Genomic DNA, 15,692 nt, shown 5'->3' with positions numbered 1-15,692 from the left:
GTTGCTCGGCGACCGTTGAAACAGGAGTCAAGAGTCGGCGGTTAACGGGCGGAGATTGGAGGCTGCGCCGCCCCGTCTTTTATATCGTTTCGGTCGTCGCTCGAGCCCGCTTTCTAGCCCCCTGCGCTGGATTCGCAGGGCTTGCAGATTCCAGACGCGCCTCCTCTCCAAAAAGGCTTTGTGGCACCTTAAAAAGCTGGGTTAGGGTGCTAGTGGTTTCTCGGACGCCGTTGAACTACAACTCCCATCATCCTTGCAGCGCGCAGGGCTTGATGGGAGCTGGAGTCCAACGATATCTGGAGGGATTTCCCCATCCTTGGTCTCAAGAGACTTAAATTTTGGCTTCGACCCTCGAAAGCCTTGCGTCGGAATAAAATTTGCTTAGTTTTTAAGGTGCCACAGGACTGTGCAAGTCAGGGATCAGCAAACTTTTTCAGTAAGCGCCGGTCCGTCCCTCAGACCTTGGGGCCCGGACTGTATTTTGGAAGGAGGAAAAAATGAACAAATTAAGATGCCCCACAAATAACCCAGATGCAATATATATAAAAGGACATATTTTACTCATTTCCGGACCGTCCGCGGGCCGGATTTAGGAGATTGAGCCGGAGCCGGCCCCTGGGCCTTAGTTTGCCTACCCATGGTGTGTAAGTTATGCAGGGCTCCTTTAAGACACGCCCCAACCCGTAACATTTTCTTAATTGTTGTAGGGACTCGTGTGTTTCAGAAAGCCCATGCAGTGAAGTACAGTTTGCCTCTCTGGTAAGTGTGCACAAGATTTCTATCCTATGTATATTCTATATATGTATATATAGGAGCAAGTCTTACTGAGTTTAATTAAGTTTGGTCTAAGGTAAGTGGATATATAAGCAATACATACAGCAACATATACAAATACATAAAACACACACACAAACCTTACTAGTTCACCCAATATAGGCCTTAAGAGCAGCCTTGTTAAAATATTTAAATCTCCCAGCTGAGACAATGATCGGGTATTTGATTAACTTTTTACTAAAGGACAGGTGCTCTGGCACCTTCTAAAAAAGTGACATGCTTTGCCTTTAGGGCAGCAATTTTAAGGAGAAAAAATTGTGTGGATTATAAATTAAATTATTCAGGAAAGCAAACAAACACATCTTAAGAAATGACTTCCTGTTCTCAATGTCTTCTACCTGAGGCTACTAGGGTTGGAGTTCTTAATTAAGGATATATCCTGATTGAGTACATGTGCTTATAAAAACTGCAGATTTCAGGCCTGTTCTCACTTTCTTACTCCTAAGAGAATAACTTCTAAGATTATGCATGATACAGCATGTGTGCAACATCTAAGGGCCCTCCAAGATGTTGGGTTTCCTCGCAAGCCACACTTTCCAGCTCTCCCACCACTTCCAATTTCCTAGCACCATACGTGTCCAGTTCGTGCCCAAGTGGGGAGTTGCCTATAGTTGCCATTTATAATCCTAAACCTCTTTTTCATAGCAAACTCTCAAATACATAGCTGTATGATTTCCACTTTTATGTCTAAGCACGTTGTGTAAATTCTATGCAAAATTAATAGAGAAACCCATTTTAAAAATAATTTTAATTGTCAGGGCAAGATTATACAATGCATTTTAATCCAAAGCATATAAAACTGTTTCACTGCTAGAAAAATTTAGTAGTAAAAAAAAGAAGAGAAACAACCTGCCATTCTGCATTCTATGTGAGGTTAGTTAAGAACAGACAACACAGAACTATGATAAGCTCCACAGCTTGTTTTAATGCTTTAATAAGCATTTGCCTTTTCAGATTCCAGTGCAGTGACAGTTCATTCCACCTGAAGGAATAGTTGTGCATCACTCAATGAAGACGTTCTAATTTAGCCTGTAGAGATTTAAAGTTCCCTGTAATTGTCTGTACAGCTAGTGTTGGACTTATGGACTGCAGTTCAACAAGGTAACAGCTAACAGCATCCAAGCAAATATTTGTGAATCGCCGCCTAAAGAGAAAGAAAGAAAGCAATTAGTTTTAGTTTATTGTTAGGACACAGAGACCCAAAACTATAGTTAGGGTCAGTGATCTTCTGCAACAAAGCTGGCAATGGGATATGCTGGTGGTTGTAGCGAGATGTGTCAGTTCTGAGCAAGATGTATACAATTTAGTATGGTCAGCTCCTTCAGCAGTCTGCCTTCTTTGCTTATGTTACTTTATAAATCACCACTTACATTATTTATTAATTAAATTTCTATACTGCCCTTCATATAAGGTTTACAGGGCTGTTTATAATATAAAAACACAGAGTAACAAACAAAAACACAAACCCCACCGCAAACACAGTTTAAAAGGCAATAGATTGTTTAACTGGCCAAATGCCAGGCAGAAGAGGAATATTTTTCCTCGCGCCTAAAGATATGTAATGAAGATGCCTGGTGAGTCACCCTGGTGAGAGCATTCCACAAGCAGTAAAGGTCCGTTCTCTTGAGGCCACCCTCCAGGCCTCTTGCAGAAAAGGCACACAAAGAAGGGTCTCAGGTGATGATAGCAGAGTCCAGATTAGTTCATCTGGCAACCATTTCCAGCATATGTTAAGAAGAAGAAGAAGCGTTTGGATTTGATATCCCGCCTTTCACTCCCCTTCAGGAGTCTCAAAGCGGCTAACATTCTCCTTTCCCTTCCTCCCCCACAACAAACACTCTGTGAGGTGAGTGGGGCTGAGAGACTTCAGAGAAGTGTGACTGGCCCAAGGTCACCCAGCAGCTGCATGTGGAGGAGCGGAGACGCGAACCCGGTTCCCCAGATTACAAGACTACCGCTCTTAACCACTGCACCACAGCATCTGCATTCAAAGAAGTACCTTTCAAAGGCAAGAATTTTGTTAGGCTCTTGCACAAATGCTGATAATAACACATGGATGCATTCCAAAAGGTGCAAAGGCTTCTTCATTTTACTCCAGTATGGATCCTGTAAAGAAAAAAGAAAAATACATGACAATTTGGAAATTATTCATCAACATGTTGAGTGTACTACAGAGTGCCACATAATACCCATTCTGCATTTGAAAGAACTTAATTGTTTGCCTAGTGAGATCAAGCAGGCTCCAATTTAAAGTGGCTCCTGCTTGTGACATCACCAGTCTTGTTTTTAAAGAAAATGAAAGAAACTGAGTAGGGGGAGGGGTAGAAGATAGGGGTAAAAAAAGAGTAACAAGGTATTTTTAAACCTTTAATCATTGTATACAAGGCCAGTATGTTGGTAGGTGTGGCATTTTCACCCGTTGGGTGAATTGCACTTGTAAAATTCAAGTCTTATATACAGCTATTAAAAATACAGGAGCCTGTGGAAAAGTAGGTGGCAATAGGCTTGACAGCTGGACCTTACTAGATATGATACAGATGAGTGTAAATACAGCTGTGCCAGATAAGATGTGACTTGGCTGCAAAAGTAGACTGAAGGTGCTAACTTTGTCCCCACCTGCATATAAGACAATGGGCGGGGGGGGGGGGGGGAGAGGCAGCAACAAATGAAGTAGTAGAGAACAAAGGTCCTCAACACAACCTCAGAAGCAGCCGAGGCAGCAAGTTGGTATTCTACGGACCAATTTAATGAGCTCATAGAGTCACAATCTACTACATGAGGATCAATGCCTACTAACTACAAACACATTTTGAATGTCTGGCCCAGTACAAACCTAGAATTTTCTTCCTGTTAGTATCGCAGCAGTGATATACCTTTAAAAAACTGGTATTCTGTGGTCCACCCCCATCATTTGTGATGATACAGAATTTAAACAACAGATCAACAAGAAAATATGCTAAGTTTTTCCTCTTACCCGTGCTTTGAATAGGTGATCATATACTTCAAGAAGTCTTGGTAGCGGCACACCAATTTCTTGCATTGTGTAAGTTACAAAACCTACATCCCAGTTCAAAGAACAAACTTGTTGTTCTAGATACTGCACTAAGAAATCTAAGGAGGAAGAATAGTGGCCAGTGAGATGCAAATCATTTGCTGCAAAGTTTAGTTGCTATTCATTTATATACCTGTGAATTCGTTCACTTAGTCAACCTGACAGGAAATCTACTCTGTAGATGTTTTAAAAAACGGGACACAGTGCAATACAGAAAGTTGTGAAGAGACTGTTTGAGGACTCTGACCATTTGACTTCCTAGTTCACAACAACTAGTTCTAGTTCAGCGATAACCAAAGGCGTTCTGCTCTTTTCAAGTTTGGCTTGAGAGAAATGACTGTAAAAGTTGTTTGCCTCACCTCCATGTGTACAGAGTGATGACTATAGGCGAGGACAAAATCCCTGCTACCCTAAGTTCAAGAAAAATGGGACCTATGCAAATGCATACCCATTTCTGGGACCTATGGAGGCCATAAAGAAGAACGTGTATTTTCAATACTCAGGGTATGACTCAACTGCATATGAGGGCATTACCTCTAAATGGAAAATTGTGTGCACCTTCCACATACCGTATTTTTCGCCCCATAGGACGCACCGCCCTATAAGACGCACCTAGGGGTTTTTTTTGGGGGGGGGGAAATAAAGAAAAAAAATTATTTCCCCCCCAGGCACAGGGCTGGCGCGGGTGAAGCCCAAGCTTCCCCCGACCCCCAAACAGCCTACTATCCGCAAGCCTAGGGAGCCGCACCGGTCTCCCCAGGCTTGCGGAGAGCTGTGCGAAGCCCGGACACACTCTTCAGCGCACCTGAGGCTTCGGAATGCAGGCAGCTCTGCGCAACCCTAGGAAGCCTGGCACGGCTTGGTGCCAGGCTCCCAAGGGTTGCGCAGAGCTGCACGGAGCCCGGGAGTGCAGGCAGCTCTGCGCAACCCTCCAGAGCCCGGCGCGACTTGGTGCCGGGCTCCAGAGGATTGCGCATAGCTTCCTGAAGCCTGGAGAACGAGAGGGGTCGGTGTGACCAACCCCTCTCGCTCTCCAGTTTTCAGCGAAAGCTTGTATTCGCCCCATAGGACGCACATACATTTCCCCTTCATTTTTGGAGGGGAAAAAGTGTGTCCTATAGGGCGAAAAATACGGTACTTATAACACTGCTCCTGTGCTCCACATGGTCACTGCCTACAGTTACTTCTAATTCTGTTCAGAGTAATTCAAATGTTGCTTTGAGCCTGGGTACATGCAGAATCTATTTGAAACTAATGGATATGCACAGAAGCCTCCTCACAATCAAAGCACATTCTTCCTTCTATTTTGCAGTCTTCTAAGAGCATTCAGTCAAATGCATATACAAGGTGCTTTTGGGAGGGCTCTGAGTGGAGTTTCTATGTCTCAGGACAGGCCTTGTGTGGAAGCTACATCCTTCATCATACATCCTTTTTATTTCTATGCTGCCTTTTCATAGTTAAAGCCATGTTCAAGGCAACTTACAATATGAAAATAATTACAAACATAGCAAAAGTAGTCTAAACAATAAAACAGCAAAAACAACACATCAAAATTGAACAATTTCCATATAAATAATAAGATCTAAAAGACAGAAATAAATTAATATAAATAACAGCAACACCACCCCAAACCCCAGCCCAAGAGTCTTTTAAATCACACACATTCAGGCAAATTCTTAAGTAGGGCTTCTCCTCCCACCCACACTTTTAATAAATATTTTATATGGAATTTGACAGCTCAGCACTTGATAATACAGAAGGTACTGGCTTTGATCTAACATAGACTCTTGGAAGAATTATTGGATTTATTTCCTGTTTGTTCTTTGTTTTATTCTGTTATTTTATTTTTTCAGTATCTCCAAATATCCTTAATTTGAATTATATACCTAATGGAAAATAGCGAGGTGTCCCAGCGTAGATTTTGCCAAGCATTACCATCTTCAGGCTAAGAGCCTGCATTCTGTCAGGAGCACTCATAGTCACACTGTCACTCAGCGCTGAAATAGAAAAGACACTCTTTTAAAAGATCAATTAAACGCTTGCATTTACCGTATTTTTCGCTCTATAACACGCACCTGACCATAACTCGCACATCGTTTTTAGAGGAGGAAAACAAGGGGAAAAACATTCTGAATGAAACAGTGGATGTATCATTTTTGTGCTTCATGCTGTGGCCACAGACATGTGATCTGATGGTGAATTTGGGGTGACCCAATGCAAAAATCCTGAGAATCCCTGTGGATCCATGCTTTGTAACCACGTTTTTGCACCATTGCAGCCCCAGGCAACAGTGGGTGCGTGATTTTTGGGGGGCAGGCTGTAGCCATGGACATGCTATGTGATCTGATGGTGAATTTGGGGTGACCCAATGCAAAGATCCTGAGGATCCATGTGGATCCATGCTTTGTAACCACGTTTTTGCACTATTGCAGCCCCAGGCAACAGTGGGTACGTGATTTTTGGGGGGCAGGCTGTAGCCATGGACATGCTGTGTGATCTGATGGTGAATTCGAGGTGACCCAATGTAAAGATCCTGAGGATCCATGTGGATCCATGCTTTGTAACCACGTTTTTGCACCATTGCAGCCCCAGGCAACAGTGGGTGCGTGATTTTGGGGGGGCAGGCTGTAGCCATGGACATGCTATGTGCTCTGATGGTGAATTTGGGGTGACCCAATGCAAAGATCCTGAGGATCCATGTGGATCCATGCTTTGTAACCACGTTTTTGCACCACTGCAGCCCCAGGCAACAGTGGGTACGTGATTTTTGGGGAGCAGGCTGTAGCCATGGACATGCTATGTGATCTGATGGTGAATTTGAGGTGACCCAATGCAAAGATCCTGAGGATCCATGTGGATCCATGCTTTGTAACCACGTTTTTGCACCATTGCAGCCCCAGGCAACAGTGGGTGAGTGATTTTGGGGGGGCAGGCTGTAGCCATGGACATGCTATGTACTCTGATGGTGAATTTGGGCTGAGCCAATGCAAAGATCCTGAGGATCCATGTGGATCCATGCTTTGTAACCACGTTTTTGCACCATTGCAGCCCCAGGCAACAGTGGGTGCGTGATTTTGGGGGGGCAGGCTGTAGCCATGGACATGCTATGTACTCTGATGGTGAATTTGGGCTGAGCCAATGCAAAGATCCTGAGGATCCATGTGGATCCATGCTTTGTAACCACGTTTTTGCACCATTGCAGCCCCAGGCAACAGTGGGTACATGATTTGGGGGGGGGGGCAGGCTGTAGCCATGGACATGCTATGTGATCTGATGGTGAATTTGAGGTGACCCAATGCAAAGATCCTGAGGATCCATGTGGATCCATGCTTTGTAACCACGTTTTTGCACCATTGCAGCCCCAGGCAACAGTGGGTACGTGATTTTTGGGGGGCAGGCTGTAGCCATGGACATGCTATGTGATCTGATGGTGAATTTGAGGTGACCCAATGCAAAGATCCTGAGGATCCATGTGGATCCATGCTTTGTAACCAGGTTTTTGCACAATTGCAGCCCTGTTTTTGCATCAGATCATTGCTATGTGATCTGATGGTGAATTTGGGATGACCCAATGCAAAGATCCTAAGGATCCATGTGGATCCGTGCTTTGTAACCACGTTTTAAGTGGGGAGGGAAGGAAAAATATAGAAGGGACAAGGAGCACGAGAGGGGTGTGCGGAGAAGCAGCTGGCTAAGAATGCAGGAGAGGGGTTTAAAGGGGGGGGGGGGAAGGCAAAAGTCCACCCACCCACTCAAGCCAGCCCCCCCCCTCTCTCATCTGCATGTTTTCCGCTGCCTGCCGAGTCCCCAGACGCAGCAGCACCACCACCACCACCACCAGAGCAGGGACGCTCTGCTTTCCTCTCTATTTGCCTGGAGGGGGGGGGTTGCCTAGAGGGGAGAGGATTTCACTGCTCTTTGTTCCGTCTGAGCAAACAGCAACTGAAACAGAACAGGGTGGGCAGTAAGACCCTGAGGCAGAATGCAGGAAAGCAGCAGCCTACTCTCCTCCGTGATGGCGCAATATGATTTTTGCCTGATTTTTGCCATGCACTTGGGACAAACGGCTCCAGGGACCACACATTCGCTCCATAACATGCACAGACATTTCCCCTTACTTTTTAGGAGAAAAAATCTGCGTGTTATAGAGGGAAAAATACGGTATGTTATTTCCATTTTCAACATGCAGAACCAATTAAAAAAAATAATCATGTCAATTTACCCTCCTACAGGTGGGCTATGAATGAGTTTCCAGTTTCATAGGACTCCAGATGGTTTAAACAAAATATTCTGGTGATACAAATGATGCTCTCTCTAGGCTAAGAACACAGAAACCATGACACCAAGCTCTTTGGGAGAGTTGCTGAATGTTTACCGTTAATAATAATAGAAGTAGGATGAAATGAACTCATAAATAAAACCTAGACCCTTCCTTTGCAAGGGTTTTGGGGGGTTTTTTTGCTAATTTTTTGCTAATGAATCTGACAGCCTGCTTGCTGAAGGTTAAGCTACTCCACCAAGTCTATGCAGATCATATTCTTGCTAATAAACAGTTGACTCCAACTTGCATGGTGTGATTTACTTCCAGCTCACTCCTGCAAATTCCTTCCCACCCCGCAAACTGGACTGAAGAGCAACACAGAAGTGAGTCATTCCATAATGTTGTGTGCTTCTAGGCATCTCTTCTAAGTACTTGAACCTACCTTTATCAATTATTTCTTGCCAAAGTGTCTGCACTAAGATAGGATCCGAATGACCAGCGCAATGAATAATAGCCAGTTTACATTCTGAGAGTTTGAATGGATCAGCAAATTCCCCATAAAGCTGAAATTTAAAACAAGTTTGATCATTCACATAGATCAAATGCAGAATGAAGTATAAATAGATTAATAGGCAGTTTACAGACATTAAACAAAATATTCAATAGCATAGGTAAAGGTACCCCTGCCCGTACGGGCCAGTCGTGACTGACTCTAAGGTTGCGCGCTCATCTCGCTCAAGAGGCCGGGAGCCGGCGCCGTCTGAAGACACTTCCAGGTCACGTGGCCAGCGTGACGAAGCTGCAACTGGCGAGCCAGCACCGTTTACCTTCCTGCGATAAAGCGGTACCTATTTATCTACTTGCACTTAGGGGTGCTTTTGAACTGCTAGGTGGGCAGGAGCTGGGACCGAATGACGGGAGCTTACCCCGCCGCGGGGATTCGAACCGCCGACTTTACGATCAGCAAGTCCTAGGCACTGAGGTTTTGCCCACAGCGCCACCCCCGTCCCACATTGAATAGCATACCTATACCCTAAATAACAAATAACAGATAGTGCATATTTCTTGTGGAGTTCCGTTATATATATGAGTGTTTTTCTCACACAAGAGTGATGACTGCTAAAGACCGCACACAACATTGTATTATAAAAGAACTAAAATAATATGAAATATGTAAAATAAAACATTTAAAAAAAAAAACTGGTGAGGCAGAGCAATTTTTCTTGATTAAGTGGAAAAAATGGTTTGGGAGATATCAGATGAATTTTTTGCACAATACAGAGAAGCCTGGGAATGTTTGTTATTATTACTATAAGATCACCTTGCTAATTTCCATCAACTCTGAATCCAGCTGGGAAATGGCATCTTGTACTGAGGAATGATGAGAACACTGACGGAGTAATGCTTCCTGTATTTGAAACTGAATCCTTGCAACCTGGTTAAAAAATTACAATAGTCTTTAATTAAAAGCTCAGTGAACATCAGCAGCCACCTACAATTAGGTCCAACACAAAACATTTCACTTCTTACAATGACTACATATACACACAACACATATGGACTCCGAACTCTGCAATTCAAAATAGCTGACTAGGTCTATATAGGCAAAGTTACTCCAGATTAACAGGATACCAATATGTTTGGGGCTTTATAAGTCAACAACTAAACCATAAACTAGGCCAGTACCAAACTGGGAGCCATTTCAGCCACCGTGTTACACAATAACGATAGGTTGCTCGAGTTAGAATGAAGTCCTGTGCCGACACAGTTGAGGTGGCCTCATTATGATTGTTTATTTTAGCTACCTAAATACCACTTAGTTACCAAAGTTTCCAAGTGCTGCCCATAAACAGCACATAAACATATTAACAGATAAAATCAATTAATTATTAAAAACAGGAAGCTTATCTAAAATGCCTATTTTAATATTTTATTTCAGCTGTTGAAATCTCCCAAGAACACAGTTCTGGGTTCTCCTGCATCACCCCTGACCACCTCCACCAGCTTGGTCAGGGAGATCCATCAATGCCATCTAAATTAATTATCATACTTACTTCCATTTTCTCTTCCAATTCATGCAAAAATTCACCATCTGCAGCAATTGGTGAGATGGCTGTGGAACTCTTAGCACTCAAAATGGCACGCGCAATATATTCAAGACGCTGCTGAAGTGAGATCTCAGTGCTGTTAAATGACATAATGGTGTGACTAATATGGTAGCTTCCATGAGCAATTATCACAAGAATGTTAGCTGTTTTCAATATTTTAATCTAGTTGTTCAGTCTGTCTATTTCTCTGCAGTACGTTATTCTTTGTCTAACTGCTCTAACACCATTACTCCTGTATCTCCTCGCATCTTGCACCTTGGCCATTTCTTCTATACCATCTAGAAATACATAGAAACCAATAAAAATTCAGTTTTAGAAATGTTACATACAGATGTATGGTCTGATAACGTCGTCAAAACTTATCAACTGCTATCCACAATAAATTTCCTCAATGCATGTAAATGCTTTTATGTTAGCAGCTACAGCCACATCCTATGCTACTGGAGTCCCTCATACTGTATGCCATGGAAAAAAATGCTTCCTTGTTGGTGTCTTAAGAAAACATTGCTACTTCTTTAAGGCTAGTTGAGATTATATCTTTGGCATGATCGGGAGTAAGTTTGAATCACTCTCCTCACCCATAGATAGCCAAAAGTATCTCCAGAGGGGGGCTGCAATCTCTCTTCCTCCTATTTCAGGTGGGGTGCTGAAAAAAGGTCATTCCCAGTATAGAACAAGGTGATCTCTTCCTCCATTGGCAGAGGCTCAGGACCAGGGAAGAGAGGTTGCAGGCTGGATAGGAACCTTCCACAAGCCACATCTGGCCCATAGGCTGGAGCAGGCAGTCAAACTTGGCCCTCCGGATGTTTTGGGACTACAACTCCCATCATCCCTAGCTAACAGGACCAGTGGTCAGGGATGATGGGAACTGTAGTCCCAAAACATCTGGAGAGTCGAGCTTGCCTATGCCTGGGCTGGAGAGTCTCCATCCCCCTCTACATGCATACTCAGAAAAAGCTCTTATAACCTCAAGGTGTGCCTAAGATTGCAGCCTGAACCCAAAGTCCAGTTCTCCACAACATGAATTGCATAATTAATTTTATGTTAATATAAGTGATTGCATTCAAACAGAATTAAGCCCCTGATTTACCTGCAGATCCATTTCAAAGCTTTTAATAACGCTACACAATTTGTGGATCCACCAGTCAAACACAGCTCATCAGCCAGCCATGTATGACGACTCATCGGGGGGTCAGTAATCTTGTTTTTGAGGCAAACATGGGGATGCAATCACAGGAAGATCGTCAAACACGTTGAGCCCCCAATACCTGATCAGTAGGCTTGTTCAGTTTGATCAGGCATGGCCAAACTTGGCTCTCCAGCTGTTTTGGAACTACAACTCCCACCATCCCTAGCTAACAGGACCAGTGGTCAGGGATGATAGGAATTGTAGTCCCAAAACAGCTGGAGGGCCAAGTTTGGCCATGCCTGAGTTTGATGGATCACAAGTTCTGTTTTACCTTAGTGTCATAAAGATTTGTTTTTGCAAAAATTGTAGCATAAGTAAATAACTAAAGAAGACAGGAAGTACTTCAACCTGCCCTGGGACCTTACAGTGAAGACTGAGCAATCAATCAATAAATAAGATGCAATTACTGATAACAATTACCTATGCATGTCTGCCAATTTTGCAAGTACTCTGGCTGCATTACTAAAACTTCCATTTTTCTCAAAAAACCTCCACAGAAGATCCATATAGCGAACTTTGTTTTGATCAACTTTGGCCATACGTGCCAAATATGGCTCCAGAAAGGGAGAGTTTATCTGCAGGAATCAAGGGAGTAAAGGTAAAGTCTATTAGCTTGCTAATGCAGTGCTTTATGAAATGTGACGATGAAGTTGTGTATCTACATTGTATTTATTTATCTTCATCAACTTGGTCTGTGACCTTACTTACTTGCAGCAGTTTATCTGACAGATCAGCTTGGACCAACCAGCTGTAAAGAGCAATACTAAAAAGTTCATCCGTAGAACGCTGGGCCAATTTTAGCATTTGTTCAAACTGCAATGAGAGAAGGAGGGAATTGAAAAAGATCTCTAACAGTATATTTTTATTACGCTTTTAGTACTACTAGGTGTTTCCTATGCACTAGTTTAAATTCCTCTAATGAATAATACAGGTGAAGGTTTTTATAATCTTTTTATATGCAACAACAGCTGCCAGGGTAGTGATTGCTACTAAATGAAAATCTCAGGACACACCAACAAAGGAAGAGTGGATTTGTAAATTAAATGAGTATATAGAATTGGCAAAATTAACTTCAATTATAAGATATCAATCAAATCAAAAGTTAAGAATGGAGTGGAAGTATTTCGAAGATTATATGTCAAAATATTGTTCTAAAAATGACATACTAAGAGGCTTAGAATAAAAATGTAGCAATAACAAAATCAATAAAGAAAGAAGGAAAAATCAGAATTCAACAAAAATATTTTATTATAGAATGCAAGGGGGGAAGGTAGAAAGAAATATAAAGAAGTTGAATTGCTGTGGAGGGGAGTAGAGGGTGGGTGGTGGGTTTTATAATTAGGTGTATAATTATGCAGCTGTTGTAATCTAGATATTATATTTTATGTGAGGGAATCATTGGGAATTTTGGTTATTATGTATATATGTTAAGTTTCAATAAAGATCTTTGAAAAAAATAATACAGATGAAATAATAAAAATAATACAGATGTTAGTAAACTGTACTAACAGCTTCACAATAAATTTACAGTAAGTTAGTAGTCTGGATCTGAAAAATCATACATGTCCTGAAGGGAATTTTATCGAATAGCAGGCCCTTCCTGGGCCTACTCAAGGCCTTCCTTCAGCATAGCTAAAGCAGTTCTTTGAATCCTGGATATTAGATTTATGACAAGCTTAAAAGTACTTCCTGGGCAAAGTTAATGGCAATTCAGTGTATGCCATGTTTTTTCTTACATGATGTCCTGCTTCTTCATTGCTTAGCATATTGGGATCTGATGTCAAGACAGGAGGACCAGGTTTTTTGGGCACGCTGGGAGACTGTGGAGCAGCTTTACTTTGATTGACTAACTCCTGGAGAGTGTCTGTGATGCACTTATAGCTGTTTAGCCTGCAGAAAAGTGGAAACCACAGGAAAATGACTCACAAGCAAAAGCCTCCAAGCACCCACAGCAACAATTTATTGTCTTGCATATGCATGTTATTTTGTGCTAGATAGTAGAAGCTTTGATTCTTAACATCACTTCCTAGATTGCCAGAGGCTGGAATGGCTGTAGAAAATATGTAGGAATTCATTTGCAATTCAAAATAATTAGTGGATAAAGCAACATAAAGAAACTACCCACTGTCACTCTTCCTTGGTTACATATCTGCGGGGGCAGGGGGGATGACAATGGTGAATCTTAAAAATTTGGACCCTTTCCATTTCTCAGGAAGATAAAAAATAAACATCAGAGCTGGTCACTTTTTCCTATCTGTGCTCACAAGTTTTTGTCGTATTTAAGGCTACAAAGCCTGGAGAGGGGAGTCCCAGTGCCTCAGGTTAAAGCCCAGCCCAGGTAGAGGGAACCTTTAGGCACTCTACTCCTCCTTTTGGCTACTTTATTTCCATAAATCCACAACCTCGGAAAACAACTGCTAACATCTCTGTCCTAAAACTCGCTTTGGGTTTTAGTAAAGCAAACAGTCTAATTTGTGAGCGCCTAAATGTTATCAAGCATCAGAACAACTTGGCCACAATAAGGAAATTTTGCCCATGGTGTGACTATTTTCCACCTGCCCATTTCGACTCTCTGGCACCCTATCTGCATAACCTAGCAATTCTAAAATACAGATGTGCCTTTACTCTCACAAGATTGAATGTATTGCCCTTGGCTGTACTTGAGGGACGATTCCAAGAGATTCCACACGAAAAACGCTTATGTCCCTGTGGAGATGCCTTTCTTTATAAAGATTTGAGGAATGAGATTATCACCCCTCTTTTATTGTCCATTCCAGGTCGCCCAGTCACTGCCAGTGTCCTTTCTCTTGGCAGATCAAGATGAGCAAGTGACAGCAAAGGCTGCAAGGTTTTTAGCTGGGGCAATTAGAATAAGATCCACTATTTGACTATTGATTCAAAACCTAAAATGTATTCTATATAAATGGCTTTTTATTTTTATTTTTTGTATATCATATTGTTGTTTTATTGCTATGGTCGATGGCTGACGCAAATAAAGATTCATTCATTCATTCATTCATTCATTCATTCTCTGCCCTGAAGAAAATTTTAATTGTAACCCAAAACTTGCCTTTCCTGGAAAGCTTGACATCCAACAACATCTTCCTCTGGTTCTCCATTTTTGTAATAATGGAGTCCAAGACCTTGGGGATCTTTCTTCTCTGCAGCCATGAGAGAAAGTTCTACCACACCCTCATAGAAACGTACTTGAGATTAAAAAGAAAAGAAAAATACATTAACAGAGATAAGAGTGAACATAATGCTACAGAAATTGACAATATGAATACAACCTATTTTAAATTAGAAAATGTGAAGTCCTAATTCTAATTATCTGATGCTGTGGGGTGCAGGGGCATCTGTGCATTAACCCACATTTTGAAAACTATGTCCCTCTGTGAAGCCCCGGAAAAATAGGTTTTCTCAATGTTTCAGTATTTTATGCAAGGGCAGTATACAGTGGTACCTCGGGTTAAGTACTTAATTTGTTCTGGAGGTCCGTTTTTAACCTGAAACTGTTCTTAACCTGAAACACCACTTTAGCTAATGGGGCCTCCTGCTGCTGCCATGCCACCGGAGCACAATTTCTGTTCTCATCCTGAAGCAAAGTTCTTAACCCAAGGTACTATTTCTGGGTTAGCGAAGTCTGTGACCTGAAGCGTCTGTAACCTGAAGTCTATGTAACCTGAGGTACCACTGAAATTCGAACACATACAAAATCACGAGTACTGTGTGATTAGTTTCTGAAACCCTCAATTCACGTATTAAGTGTTACACATATGATATCAGATTTCTCAAATGATAAAATATGCCTGATGCACACAAACATAAAAAATACAGGGAATCTGAATTTTAATTGAAGGTGGAGGAGGAAATGGTGTCTGGCCATGAAACCAAACACAAGTCACAGTTACCCTGCTTGCGACTTCATTCTTCCAGGAAGGAGACAGGAGTTAGGGAGTGGGAGAGGGCGAAACGCAGCCATGAGGTTGCTTTGGAGTAGCCAAAAGTTGGCAGCAGGAGCACACTCTCACTCCGTGGTTCCTATCTCTCTTATTTTAAAAAAAGCTGTTCTGCAAAAAGCAAGAGACCTGCATCTGTTCACTGCAGAGGCAGAAGAAAGAATAGTTTCAGAGAAGACGTGGGAAGGTGCCTGCAGTTGCAGGACCCAGCCAGTCTTTCTTCAGAAGAGCCTGCCTCTTGGTGAACAGCGCAGCGAGCACACCAGCATTCTGGGCCACTGGGTGGCAG

The 15,692-nt window shown here is 42.4% G+C and overlaps 1 protein-coding gene and 1 long non-coding RNA gene across 3 annotated transcripts in view; one reads left to right on the top strand and one right to left on the bottom strand.

Moving 5' to 3' along the window:
- Positions 1-85: 85 nt before the first annotated feature.
- LOC310827559 lies at positions 86-10,194 on the top strand. Its single transcript, XR_014556411.1, has 3 exons — positions 86-759; positions 8,119-8,530; positions 10,087-10,194. It is a non-coding gene; the product is annotated as an uncharacterized lncRNA (long non-coding RNA).
- NUP155 (nucleoporin 155) overlaps positions 1,568-15,692 on the bottom strand; it is a 39,663-nt gene continuing 25,538 nt past the window's right edge. Inside the window, exons 25-35 of one of the 2 annotated variants that reach the window (XR_014556360.1) lie at positions 14,515-14,650; positions 13,181-13,334; positions 12,153-12,257; positions 11,865-12,019; positions 10,202-10,533; positions 9,469-9,582; positions 8,590-8,710; positions 5,773-5,883; positions 3,809-3,945; positions 2,834-2,940; positions 1,568-1,978 (exon numbers count right to left, since the gene is read on the bottom strand). Coding sequence is in view for 1 of the 2 variants with exons in the window: in XM_083703417.1 (XP_083559543.1) it covers positions 1,840-1,978; positions 2,834-2,940; positions 3,809-3,945; positions 5,773-5,883; positions 8,590-8,710; positions 9,469-9,582; positions 10,202-10,331; positions 11,865-12,019; positions 12,153-12,257; positions 13,181-13,334; positions 14,515-14,650 (1,409 nt within the window). In the remaining variant the exon portion in view is untranslated. The remainder of the gene's footprint in view (positions 1,979-2,833; positions 2,941-3,808; positions 3,946-5,772; positions 5,884-8,589; positions 8,711-9,468; positions 9,583-10,201; positions 10,534-11,864; positions 12,020-12,152; positions 12,258-13,180; positions 13,335-14,514; positions 14,651-15,692) is intronic. The other variant, XM_083703417.1, reaches the window with a different exon arrangement.

The sequence above is a fragment of the Podarcis gaigeae genome, assembly GCF_964106915.1.
Source record: "Podarcis gaigeae genome assembly, chromosome: 11".
Lineage (NCBI taxonomy): Eukaryota > Metazoa > Chordata > Lepidosauria > Squamata > Lacertidae > Podarcis > Podarcis gaigeae.
Note: the sequence above shows the minus strand (reverse complement) of the source record. Positions and strands in the feature narration are given on the sequence as shown.